The following is a 13,114-nucleotide window of genomic DNA, read 5'->3' as shown; positions in this document are numbered from 1 at the left end:
GAAAGGAGCCTAAAGCCTCCGGTGCAGGGCGAACTTCCGTCTCCTCCCCTCTTCTGTTCACTAGGCATTGCTGGGGTCCCCAGAGCCTCCACCTAAGAGAAACAAGGTGGCACCACAAAGTGTGGTGGGGCCTAGAGAACGGGAACTCAGAAGACAGTGGCCAGGCTAGGACACAGGAGCCGAGCTGGGCCAAATCATCTAGCTAGGGATATACAGTGGGGGAAAATGGACACACAAAACCAGGGTGGTGCCAAGGCAGCTGTTCACCCTTTGCTTCAGGCGGCTGAGGGTCTGAGCGCCCCGCCTTCTGGAGGCAGTGCCGGCCACTACACTGTCTCCACCGCCCGGCGGGAGCTAGGAAGGGGCGGGAACCACTTCCGCGCGCCCGCCGCCTTGGGCCTGCAGGTTTGGGGGATCCCGGCCAAGTGTGTTCCCGGCGTTCTCGCCGTTATTTCACAGCTCGAAAGCCCCATCAGCTAGTCTTAGATTTCCTGTCCCAGGCCTAAGAGTGCTAGCCTGGAACCGGGAAGCAAGGCAGGCAGGGATTCTCTGGCTTGTCGAAGTGCCCCGAGCCGGGTCCTTCCTTTGCGGCCTTGCTCGCTTCTTCTATCTAGCCCTGCCATCCCCAGACCCGTGAGCCACGGACGAGTAACTCCGGAACCGGGCGCGGAAAGGGAAACGCAAGCAAGGTGGCTGGGAGGGGAAGGACTCCCCAACATCACGGGTTCCACTGCGGTTCTTAGGCCGGGAAGGCATACGAGGCGTCGGGAACTGAGAAGACGACCGCACAGAAGTGGCCGGTCAAAGCAAGGCCCAAAGCAGAAAGGGGAGGAAGGGTAGCGCACGTGGCCTGGGGGCGGGGCTGGCCGCTTCCGCACCCCCACCCCGGCCACGTGCGGATTTCAGCCCTCCCCCCCATCAAAAACGGGGGCGCGCCCGGGGCTAAGGAGGAAGCGTCCGGGTAGGGGGCGGGCTCTCGCCAGCGGCGCGCCCCGGCGTTGGGTGGGCGCGCCTGCGAGGAGGGGCGCGCGCCGGGAGAAGGCGTGGTGCGCCCTGGGAGGAGGAGCGTCCTAGGTAGGGGCGGGAAGCGCTCGGTGAAGAGGGGCGTTCCGGAGAGCAGGCGGGACTTGCCATCCTTGCGCCGCAGGCGTGGGGAGGGGGTGCGCGCTAGGACAAGGTGGGACTCCCCGGGCTCCCGTCCTAACGTATAGGGCGCATTCAATCGCAGGAGTGGGCGCGCCTGGGGGCGGGCTCTTTGGGTTCCAGCCCCGCCTTCGGCGGTCGCGCGCGGCTCCCAGGGTGGTGGAGGGCGCGCCGGGAGGGGGGCGTGGCCGCGGCGCCCCGAGGGGGCGTCCTTCGGGAGGGGCGGGCCTCGGCCACCCCCGCGGGCTCCGGTGCGTCAGGGCGCGTCAGGCGGGGCGGGGCGGGCCGAGCGCGGGCGGCGGCGGCGGCGGCGGCGCGCGCCCAGCCTCCTCCTCCTCCGCCTCCCGCACTCGAGCAGTCGCTGCCGGCCGGACGGGTGCCACTCCCGCCACCTCCGCTCCGCCCGCCCAGTCCAAGCCGCGCGTCCTTGCCCGGCATGTCGGCAGCCGTGGCGTGCGTGGATTACTTCGCTGCCGACGTGCTCATGGCCATCTCCTCGGGCGCCGTGGTGCATCGCGGGCGGCCCAGCCCCGAGGGCGCGGGCCCCAACGCCGGCCTGGATGTGCGTGCGGCGCGCCGTGAGGCCGCCCCGCCCGGGACCCTAGGGGCGCCGCCGCCACCGCCGCCGCCACCCGCTGCCCCCGGTCCGGGCCCTGGGGGCGCCGCTGCGCCCCACCTGCTGGCCGCCAGCATCCTGGCCGACCTGCGTGGCGGGCCTGTAGCCGTCCCGGGGGGCGTCTCGCCTGCCTCCTCTTCCTCGGCCGCCTCGTCTCCGTCCTCGGGCCGCGCCCCCGGCGCCGCGCCCGCTGCCGCCGCCAAGAGCCACCGCTGTCCCTTCCCAGGCTGCGCAAAAGCCTACTACAAGTCTTCGCACCTAAAGTCGCACCTGCGGACGCACACAGGTGAGCCCCGCAGTGACCCTGAACGGGGCTGGGACCATCTCCTGAGCCCCCTCCCCCGCTAGGACCCCGAAACTGCGTGGCGCGTGGGAGGCGGGGAGGGGGGCGCGTCCGGGCCGCCGCCGCCGCCGCCGCGCCGGCCGGGAGGGCGGGGCCTCGGTGGGTGGGGCGCGTTCGGGGGGCGTGGCGGCCACGCGGTCGGGCAGCGCGCGGAGGGCGGCTGAGGCGACAGGGGTCTGGGCCCAGCCTGGCGCTGTGGGATCAGCGCTCGCGATCGCTCTCCCAGCACACCACCCCCTGGACCTCGCTTTTGCTTGCTAGTCTGATTGGTGGGCATGGTGGTCTTAGTATTCAGTTCTGAGGTTCTTCTCGGACCTGTTCCTCCCCCAGCCTCAGTTTCTTTATCTGAAGAGGGAGAAAGATCCGCGCGAAATCGTCAAGGAGGGAGGTGAGGCACCCGGTCAGGATGGGGTGGGGGTGCTCGGCACGTTTCTTTCCGTTCCGTGTATTTTAACGAAGTGGAGGGTGCGGCCGGGTCTTGAGTGGAGTTTTGGAGAGTGGGTTCCCAACAAGTTTTACCAGCGTGTTTGAGGATCTATATACCTGGTGAGGGGTTCACGAAAGGTGCGCAAGGTATAAGTAGGGAGCGATCCAGCCACACCAATGTCCTTTCTAATCCAGGGGCTAAGGGAACCCCAAGCGAGGTGTGCACTGGTTATGGTTTCATTCTGACAGCTCCTCTGCTCTTGTTTGTCAGTTTACTCTGCTTCTCCCCATGGGTTCCTCCCTCTAGGCTTGAAGTTTGGAATGGGAAAATGTGAGCCTTGTGCCCACCTTGGGATCCCAGCATTATCGTCCCTGTGTGGTAATGAGAAACTGGGGCCCCAGGGGTAAAGTCGGGGTGTTCAGAGCTCGGTGCAGATGACTTGAGGCTGCACCGGCGTGGGTCCGGATATTGGAGAATTCACACCTAACCGAGAAACGTAGGAAAGTAGGGATGGCCATCTGGGCTCAGGCTTTGCGGCTGCGCTGAATGGGGGATCCTGGTTCTGCCATCGTCTAGCAGGTGATTTACGTGCGTCGGGCCTAGTTTCTTATTTTACAAATGATACAAGACTGCCTCTAAGGGTCTTTGTGTGGATTACTCTGAGCCATGGGGGTTACACTGGAAGAGAGTGTTGGGAAGTGGAGATGGTTGCCCGCAACCCCAGGCAGACTGCAGGGCCTCCACCCCCAGGTGGAAGGTAGAAGGCACCATCCTTGGGGTGTGAGGAGCCACACTTAGATTCCAGAAGTTGGAGTGCAGGAGAGCAGCGGCGTGATGGACATAAAGAGTATGTTTTCTGTTTTTCCCACCAGCCTTTGCCCTCCTCCCTTGGAGTCTGGAGGCTCTGCCATCTTAGACACCAAGCTGGACATGGTTGGGTTGGGGGGTCTTCATTTCATACCAGGAGGCCCCACCCTCTGCTGGGAGATTTCTGGGAGTTATACGCAAAGCTCTGCAGGAGAGATGTTTGGGGTGACTGGTTGGTGGGCTGGGGTCCAGGAGTGCCCTGGCTTGTTGGGCTGGGGTCCAGGAATGCCCAGGGTGCGTTTGCCAGTTGGAACAGCAAGCAGGTGAAATGCAATCCTGTTGAGAGAAGGGACCCCAACTATCTCATTCACTTCTCCCCCGCTTGCCTACCCAGAGAATTACTGTTTTGCTGATGGTCAGAGCACCCTTTCTATGCCTGGTGTACTGGTTTGGTTTCTTCCCAACTCTGGCTGACTTCTTGGTTTGGGTAAGGGGGAGGCATACCACTAGGGATAGGGATGCTTCCATAGCATCTTAGGTGATGGCTACAGCTGCCCCTAAACCAATGGGGAAGAAAGGGATCCTGACTGCACCCTGAGATGTCAGCAGCATCATCCCTGTGTGATGTGAAACCGAAGCCCCGTGGGTGAAGTCATGGTGTCTAGGGTTGGGTGTAGGTGATCTGAGGCAGTATCTTGTGCAGTGGGGGAGAACCGGGTACCATCCCTTCATGGATCCTTTATCCCTGTCCTCACCCGATGGAAGGCTATGTATGGCATCCTGTGCCAAAGCCCCTTTAAAATAATAACTGCTTGGGGACTGGGAGAGAGTCTTGGACCCTGGCACCTTTGATTTCATTTCTGGAGGGTTTGGGGACACTTACGTGCTAGATGACTCCTATTCACGGTTCCCCAGGACCACCTTGTGATTAAAGAGTCTCTTTCAATGGAAGGGGCTTTGGTTTGGTTTCTCTAGCCCTCAGGGAAGGGAAGGGTGGCTGGCAGGAAGGGGGTCAGAAAGGCCATGCTTATCCAGTGGTTCCAAGACCAGCTGGATTCACCTTGAATGCAGATCCTGAAACAGCTACCTGTAGAGCCATCCCCTAAGACCACTGATAGGGAGATAGTTCTGTCTGCACCCACTCCTGCCTGGGGACTTTCTCCTCTGTGTTAAGGGAATTGCAGTTGGGCTCAGCTCCCTTGCACAAATGAGCAAAGCCAGGAGCCAGAGCAGGAGACCAGATGATATGCAGCCTTGTACCTGGTTATCTCTGCCCTCACTGGGTTTGTAGTGAAGACGCCAGGAGGGGCCATAAGATTTTTTTTTTTTTTTCCAGAAGAGGGTAGAGCCTGGCCTACAGCCTCTAGGCCTGCAGAGTGCCCCTGTGTGGGGCGGGGAAGGACTTCGGAGGCTGTGGGAGATGTTGACGCCGTTGCCCTGGATACCAGGAGAGAGCCAGCGATGGGGCGGGGGCGGGAGGAGAGGCTGGCTGTCGACTCTGCTCTCCCAACCTCCTCCATCCGTGTTAGGCTTCTCCAGGGCTCCCAGTGCCCAGCGCAGTCAGCCATGTGCTCTTGGGTGTCTGGGACACCCTCTCCAGAAATGGAGCTCAGACCTGGAAAGGGTCTGCTGATCCAGGGTCTCTCCCTTTGGTACTGAGACTGACCCTTTGGGGCCAGGTTATTCACTGGGGTGATGTGTCCTGAGCACTGCAGGGTGAGTAGCATTGCTGGCTTCCACCCATTCCATACCAATAGCTCCTCCAGTCATAATAGCCACACTGTCCTGGGACATCGCCCAATACCCCCTGGTGGGCCTCAGGATCACCCCCAGTTGCATTGTTCCTAAATATCCAGTTTACTTAAATAGGAAAAACATTAATGTGTGCCTGCTGGGTGCCAGGACTATGCAGGGTCCTGTGGGGATGTAACCAGCTCTTGCCCCCAGGACTCTTCAATCAGGGAAGGAAGGGTGGGCAATGGCAGCATTGCTGGTGGTGGTGGAGGATGAGGGTTCCTGGAGGAAGAGGTCTCAGCTGGCTAAGGCCAGCCGGATTGGGCGGGGCAGGGAATGGTGTGTCCCTGAAGAGGGAACAGCAGGCTAGCTCTGGGGTGCTGGTTTTGAGGAGGGGAGGGGCAGAGCAGGTAAGGTGAAGGGCTGAGTTTAATCCCAAAAGCAAAGGGCGGGGTGGGGGAGGGAGGGCAGGCGGCTGGGGAAGCTAGTTTGACATTGCAGAGGAAAATCCGTTTATGGAGAAGGGATTAGGATGGGAGCATGGTCTGGGAGGAGGAAAGTGAGCCAATCTACTGGCTGGGTTGGCAGGGGGGAGTTTGGAGTTAAGGGTGCAGAGAAGACTAGTTTTCAGATTGAGCAGCCCAAGGATTTGGCAGGGTGGTGGAGAGGAGACAGGAGCGGGCAGATGGAAACTGAGGTGTGAAAAGTTGGATCTCTGTTGTAGCAGGCAGTGTCAGGCCCAGTGGGGTGCCCAGGGACTGCTCCTCCCATCCAGCCCCCTCCCCAGGGACAGCAGCTAGGACTAGCTGCAAGCTCCACAGCTAGTGGAAAGGGCTAATCACTCAACATTGCCAGGTGATAACTAGCTCCCACCCAGGCTCTCTGATAAAAATGGCCCAGATGGGCTGGGAGTTGGTAAATGATACCAGCTGAGGAGCTGGCCTCCCAGGGGAGGGCGGGCTGGGTGGGCCGCTGGGCTAGGGCTGTTTGTAGAACATCCATACTCCTGGGGAGCCTCATGGGATGTGTCCTTCCAAGAGCCCCTGAGAAGTGCCAGACTGGGTGGGGAGTGGCTGTCTGGCCCTCCAAGAGGGAGGAGGGACACTGGGCTTTTGTGGCCTTGCTGCCCCTTAAATGGGGATGGAACTGCTCCCACATGGGGGTTGTGCAGGGGCAGAGCACACCCCTGCACCTTGAGCAGGTGTTACCTGCCATTGCCAGAGTCCAATCCTCTAGGCCTGTGGATCCTTTGCACCGGTATGGATTAATCACCTGCTGCATGCTAACATGCTGCTTGGGAACTCAGTGCCTTTCCCCTGCTCACAGCTTGGTGTAGGGGCTGCCAACGAAGTGGGAGAGGGAGATCACTGAGGGGTGATGCTGAGCAGATAAGGCATGGAGAGCAGCTCTGGGAAGCAGCTCAGAGCTGCTGGGCTACTGCACTAGTCTAGGCTCAGGCTAGGGGTGGAAGCCACAAGGAGCAGGAAGCAGGGTCTGAATTTACTCTGAAGGTGATGGGATTGGCAGGCAGGTGGCATGTGGAAGGTGAGAGATTGAGACCACCCAGAAATGTGCCTGCCTACAGTTTGGTGGGAACAGTGAAATATGATTGTAAAAGTAAGTCCTAAGGAAGTGTGGGAACCCAGGGTTTGTAGGTCAAGGTGGGCTGGGTGTGAGGGTGTCCAAGGACCAGTTGATATGTGAGACCACAGTGGAGGCAAGTGATACGCTCTAAGCTGGCCAAGTGGGACCTCACTATCAATTCTGCAACCTTTCTAGGTGTGGGACTTGCTTAGGGGCCACCTTCAGGAAGCCCTTTTCCCTCCCTAGGCATGTGTGGGACTCTTCTCCACACATCTGTCAGCTGCTGGGAGGTTTCTTATCCAGACCCCTCCCCAATCCAAACCTCTTAGCCTCAGGACGTCAGACACAGGACCTCTGTCCCCTGGGGTACCACCTCCTGGGACTATCTGCAGACCGTTCAGGTGCCAGAGCAGGTTTGCAGGACATCGCAGCCTCCATGTTTCTGAGCCTACATGGCACCTAGGTGGCCTGTATGGCCTCTGCTCACCCGCCCCGCCTGAATCAGAGGGTCAAGTTCACCTCACCACCGCCCACACCTGCCTTCCTGCTTCATCCTTACCCACTGTATCCTCCTCCCTGCTGCCTGCCCTCCAGGCAGGTAACCTGGAGCAGCCAGGTGGCTGCAATTGAGGGTCCTTGGTGGGCCTGCTCTCAGCCTCCCCTATCTGTGTCCCCAAAGTTAACTAAGGTCCCCTCACTGTAAATGGATTAAGATTGGCGGAGAGGGCCAAACATTTCGCAGTCGTGCGCCCAACGTTGTGGGGGCGGGAAGCACACCCCGTTACTGCCACCCACGTGTGCACGTGCGCACCTCAGCCGCCAAGCGTGGAGCGGGGGCTGGCAGGCGCCCAGGCCAGCGACCCTGGCCCGGCAGGAGGAAGAACACGTGAGCGAGGCCGGCTGGGACTGCGGATGTCCCCGCCGCCGTTAAGCTACGTGCGGCAGCTGTGTTCCCGGCGGCTGCGCGCGTCCTGCCTGGCGGGCGGGCTGGCGCAGACACCGCTGTCTTCAGGAACCTGTTCTTTGCAAAGTGGAGCTGGTGGAGTGGGAGGCAGGGACCGGGGAGCTGGCGGAGTGGGAGGCGGCTCGAAAGGGGAAGTGAGCTAACTGCTGGGAGAACGGCAATGAGATGTTCTTTCTCCCTTCTGGTCTTCTTCCCTCCTGGACCCGGCAAGATGGCGACAGAAGTGCATTCCCCTTTGGAGGAGCGTCGCTGCCCCCCATCCCTGGGTCTGCTCCAAAGCCACCAGCCCTGCCTCCTGCCAGATTCCCAGTCCTCCAGGCTGAGCCCCTTGGACTGTCAGTTCTTCATGGTCAGGATAGAGGATGGAGGTCCCTTCCAGGGCTATTTTGAGTCTCTTCGTGCTGGTGTGGTCGAGGACGGTCCCCGCTGGGATTCTTTCCCCACCTGCTCCCAACCTTGCCTCCTGGATGGTTCAGGGGTGACGTAGGATGTGGAGGAGGCAGCACCAGCTTTTCTACACAGTTGTTTGGGGTCACAGCCTCCTGGAACTTGTGGTTCCTCGATTGTGAATGTGACCTATAGGCACCCCAGAAATAAACCACCTTGAGTCCTGTACTAGGGGTGTTGGATGTGTCGTGGAGGAATGATAGAGCGGGGTAGGGTAGGTTTTCTTCCTGCTCCTCCCTGGGAGGGTGATGGCAGGTGCCCCTCCACGTCTTGGCCCCACCTTCTCCTCCCCTTCGCTAGCCCTTTTCCCCAAGGACCCCTTGAGCCGCTTAGAGCTGAGACTTTACAAGCTGAGCACGGTTTCTAGCCCATAGTCCTTTTGGCTTCTGGTCACCTCTGCACTTCCCACCATGGGTGCAGGGCTTTGGCCAAATGATCCCATCCTGTCGAGTTCTGCACCCTAATTTTTTTTTTTTCCCAGTACTGGGGTTTGAACTCCGCCTACGTCTTGAGCCACTCCACCAGCCCGCCTACATCTCGAGCCACTCCACCAGCCCTTTTCTGTGATGGGTTTTCTTCCAGATAGGGTCTCACAAACTATTACCGGTGGCTTGCTTCAAACCGTGGTCCTCCTGATCTCTGCCTCCTGAGTAGCTAGTATTACAGGAGTGAGCAGAGCTGGTCTAAGGCTTTGGTATCCTGGGTAGACCAGAGTCCGAGGGTGGGACCAACCCACCCCTCCGCAGACCTTGGAGCCTCCTGTCTGCTGGGGAGACGCAGATCACACGGTTAAAAGCTGCGTGTTTCTTGGGAGCTTGGAGCTGGGCTGGCAGGGATGGCGATTGGTTCGGGGAAAAGATGGGCGAGGCCGGTCTGGGCTGTGGGAGGGGTCTGTGGAGGAAGTCGCTGGGTGGTGGCCCGTCCTTGCCCAGCGCCATCTGTTCCGCAGGGGTAGGGCCAGTCCAGCCAGCTACGAATTCCGGAGGTCCCGCCCCCTCTGCCTGGCTTGCTCACCCGCTGAGCACCCTCCAGGCCATGTCTCTTCCGTCTCCTTAAGCTTCCAGTACACAGAGCACCGGCCTCTCTTCCCAGCTTTGGAACCAGGGTCCAAGTCTGGCCTGTGCCTGATTCTTTGAGGCTGTAGGTGGCCTGCAGTGGGGGGAGGGACTGTTCACATGTTCCTCTGCCCATGGAGGGCCCACGAGGGTCAATGGAGGGCCTCCGGCACGGGAAGCTGAAGACTGCCCTGTTCGAGGTTGCGCCCGCATGATCATTTGGAAGAGGAAAGGGTGGTGTGAGACCGCAGACACCTGGGGCGGTTTTAGATCTCCCACAGGGGTTGGGGCAGAAGTGGACAGGGAGTGGTAGAAAAGACTCATGGCCGTGTGCTTATTGGAGCCTCTGGCAAAATTAAATATTTCCGTCTGAGTGCATAGGAAACCTAAAACCAGTGTACCCTTCCTAATGTGGGGGGTGTGTGGGGAGGTGACCTGGAGGAAACTGCAGTCTTAAGTGTCTCTGGGTTCTATAAATAGCAAGCAGAAATGGCTCGCAGTACCATCGTTTCTAAAAGCTCCTGGGACATAGAGGGAAAATATTAGGAGTTCACGTTGGGCTCCTCTACAGTGGATGGGGAGCTCTAAAAGGGCTGAGACAAGTGACAGGACCCTTAGGAGCACTCCATTGCCCTTCCCTGCTGACCACTCTCCATTCTCCAGGTGAACGTCCCTTCGCCTGCGATTGGCCTGGCTGCGACAAGAAGTTTGCGCGCTCTGATGAGCTGGCCCGCCATCACCGGACGCACACCGGCGAGAAGCGCTTTCCCTGCCCCTTGTGTACCAAGCGGTTCACCCGAAGTGACCACCTGACCAAGCACGCCCGCCGCCACCCAGGCTTCCGCCCGGAACTGCTCCGTCGCCCTGGCACTCGCAGCACCTCGCCCAGCGACTCCCTGCCCTGTAGCCTGGCGGGCAGCCCCGCACCCAGCCCAGCACCCAGCCCAGCTCCTGTGGGCCTGTAGGGCACTGGTCTGCCCACCCTGAGCGTGGCCCCTTGCTAGGCCTCTGCAGGGACCACCAGCAATCGGAGGACATGCCTGCCCTCCTGGGGCCCATGGCCGGTCAGTCCCGGCCTCGCCTCTAACCCACCTCAAGAAAGCAAGGTGGGGGCCTGAGACTGGATTTTGGTCAGCCCTGCTTGGGAGGTGGCCTGAGGCCGGCGTCTGTAAATAGCCATGATTCTTAACTCTTCCCATCCCTTTCACAGGGACCCCAGATGGGCAGCTGCAGGTCTCACTTTTACCTTTTCTTATTCCCTGCCTTCCCCCATGGGTGGGGTATGGGGTGAAGCCTGTCCAGGGACCTCCCTTGCCCACTGCTTGTCCCCGGCCCCCAGGCTGCTCCCTTCAGGTTGGGACAAAGTATGCACAGAGCCATAAACCGGGGTTCCCGTGGGTCCCTGCCTATCCCCACCCCACCCCACTGAAAGCCATTGGAGATGTTCAGGGAAATGGGGGTGCAGCCCGGCCGCCCCCCACTTGGGTACTCAATCTCAGGTGTCCACAGTTCTTCTCACCGGAGGGGTCATCACCCAGCACCTCGGACCCTGGGGGGTGAGGTGGTAGGGTTTCCAGAGGGCTCCAGGCTCAGTCTGGGAGATTAGGGGTGTGGAGGGATTGAGGTCCTTCCAAAGAGCTTTTCTGCTCATTTAGGGCAGGGCCAGCAGGGGGAAGTAGGCATGTGAAGCAAATACTGGTTTATTTATTTCTCTCCCTCTGCTGGCCTGGGGCCTTGCTTCCCTTCTGGGTGTGTGTGTGAGAGAGACTGTGGGTGGCTGGCACCATGGGCCTGTCCTGGTTCTTACCAGGATAGGGTCCCTGAGTTTGGCCTTTGTGGCACTGCGTGATAGACAATCTTGTATAGGGCCCTGGTGGCCATTGGGCCAGAACTGCCACCCTCCCTGCCCAGGGCCCCAGAGGCCTGGCAGGCTCCATCCTGCCCATCTCCATCCCTTGGCTCCTGAGTGCCCAGAAGGGGTGGTCCTGGGCCCCAGGACTGGAAGCGGAGGCTTTGTAGCCTCCTAGGGTTAGCGCATTGTTTTGTTTTTGTTTTTTTTTTTTTTGGTTTTTTTGGACCAGATAGAATATTTTTTCAGGCACCAATCCCTTCCTATTTTTGGGCCGGTGGGTGGTCCGTTGTCCTCAGGGGATGTAGGTGTGAGGGAGGGTCACCAATCTGTACTTGGGGGGTGGGGAGAGCTGTCTTTTGGGTAATCTACAGGGTACTCTCCCATGTCTTCCAGCTGTGGCTTGGATTTCTTTTGGAACATAGGTATCAAGGACCTCCATCCTGGAGTAGAAGGGGACCCAGGCTCCCTGCTTGAGACCCCAAAATGGCCTATATCCCTCTTCCCCTCCACTCCCCCCCCCCAGCTTAGCTGCAGGAGGTCTTTGGCATCCCCATTTGTTCCAGAACTTTCTGTCACCCCATTGGGGGCTTTGAATGATGTCACCTCTGCCTGGATCCAACTCCAGCCTGGCAGGATCCAGGGAAGCATGTCTGGGGTCCTGGCGGGGGAGGCAGGGGACACCCTTCTGGAGCTGGGCTCGAAGGGTTCACCCAAGCATCCCCCTTGGGTGTCCTGCAGGGCTTCCCCCGTCCATCTGCCTGCAAACCCTTCTCTGGCAGCGTTAGTGAGATGCCTTAGTCTGTGTGGGGGGCGGGTGAGGGACTGGGGCCCCTGTTTTCCTCGTGTCTTTGGATGTCTTGCTTGGGCTCAGCCCCAAGCTGCTGCCTGCCTTCTGCAGGGAGTAGCAATCCTGTAAGGATACAGGGATGGGAAGAGGCCCAAGCCTGCTCATCCCTCCAGGAGGTGGTAGTCACAGGGACCTGGGTTCCAGCTATTTAAGGGTGGCCTCTGCAGGGCGGGCAGGGGAGGAGGCCCCAGGGACTCGTGCTTTCTCCCCCTCCCACCGCACCCTTGTATTTAATTAAACGGGCCCTTTTTTAAACCCTGCCCCAGTGTCTGTGTGGTTTTTTCCTAAGGAGGGCTCTCAGCCACCAGGCTCAGGTGCCCTTCCGTCCCACCCACTTGCTCAGCACTGCAGTCTGGGGGAAACTGAGGCAGCGCGCTGGTGTATCTGGGGATCTTGACTAGAGCCCTCTGGCTGCAACCCGAAGTGCCAACCCCCTGCGTTGAGGCCTAGAACACCGCGCTTAGCGCAGCGTCACCCACGCTTCCCGCAGCTGCGCCCCCCGTCCGCCTGCCGCCCCGTTACCGGGCAACCGTGGTGCTGACACTGCACCCTGGAGGCGTCCCCCCTCCTGCCCCCTTCCTCTTCTCCTTCCGGCCCCAGTGTGGGCTGTGCAAAGGCGCAACACGCTCCTCCCCGGAAGGTCTCAGCAGCGCTCCCCGACATCCCAGTCCCGCCGCTCACGCATTGAGCGCCTACTGTATGCCAGCTTCCGATTGGAAATGGAGGCCCGCGTGGGAGAGGAAGGGTTTCTTGGTGGGTCGCAGGCGCTAAGCATAGAGAAGCGGGAGGAAGCTTTGAATCCCTCGCTGGAAAGACTCCAGATCTCCATAGCCCGCAGAGTCGCGGGAGGCGGAGACGGGGCCGACCCCTTCCCACGCACCTGCCACCGCGGCGTTCGCCCAGCCCCACCCGGGGAAAGCGCTGGCTCGCTACCTGGTGGTCGCCCATGGTAATGCGAGACCGGCGCTGGCTTAGTGCTGCGCCTCTAGGGTCCGCTTCCTGGTTAATGCTAGTCTTGTCCCCGACTTGAGTCCCGGATCCTCGCCTTCCTCGCCTTTTCTAGAGGACAGCCCCGCTGGTTCATCCTTAGGGCTCCCGCGTCATTTACTTCTTTCTACTGAATACCACTGCTCACAGGCATCTCTTGCCCTCTCCAGCTCCTACCTGGTTTTCTACAATTCCTAGAATGTGGGGTTATGCCCACAGCCTCTTTCAGGCACATTTCCACCAGGCTTTAGGCTCCCACGTGGGCTTCTGGCATTCTCGACCCACCTGGATGTCCTCCACCTGCGCCC

At 60.1% G+C, this 13,114-nt stretch overlaps 1 protein-coding gene across 2 annotated transcripts; it reads left to right on the top strand.

The window, feature by feature from the left end:
- The first annotated feature begins 1,441 nt into the window (after positions 1-1,441).
- Klf16 (KLF transcription factor 16) lies at positions 1,442-12,079 on the top strand. Of its 2 annotated transcripts, none has more exons than XM_020183295.2 (2): positions 1,442-2,045; positions 9,784-12,079. In XM_020183295.2, the coding sequence occupies exons 1-2, from the start codon at positions 1,580-1,582 to the stop codon at positions 10,083-10,085; spliced, it is 768 nt and encodes a 255-aa protein (XP_020038884.1). In that variant the 5' UTR covers positions 1,442-1,579; the 3' UTR covers positions 10,086-12,079. The 2 variants fall into 2 exon arrangements, 1 of the variants encoding a protein (XP_020038884.1); XR_002213582.2 differs by lacking the exon at positions 1,442-2,045 and adding an exon at positions 6,165-9,320 and having other exon boundaries at positions 9,784-9,921.
- Positions 12,080-13,114: the final 1,035 nt, after the last annotated feature.

The sequence above is a fragment of the Castor canadensis genome, chromosome 14, assembly GCF_047511655.1.
Source record: "Castor canadensis chromosome 14, mCasCan1.hap1v2, whole genome shotgun sequence".
Classification (NCBI taxonomy): Eukaryota; Metazoa; Chordata; class Mammalia; order Rodentia; family Castoridae; genus Castor; species Castor canadensis.
The sequence above is the reverse complement of the archived record's forward strand: the minus strand, read 5'-3'. Positions and strand labels throughout refer to the sequence as shown.

Excerpts from the sequence above, each read along its gene's own strand:
- Klf16 (XM_020183295.2), top strand. The coding sequence starts at position 1,580 with ATGTCGGCAGCCGTGGCGTGCGTGGATTACTTCGCTGCCGACGTGCTC. Across the intron at positions 2,046-9,783 it reads GCACCTGCGGACGCACACAG|GTGAACGTCCCTTCGCCTGC; the intron begins GTGAGCCCCGCA and ends TCCATTCTCCAG.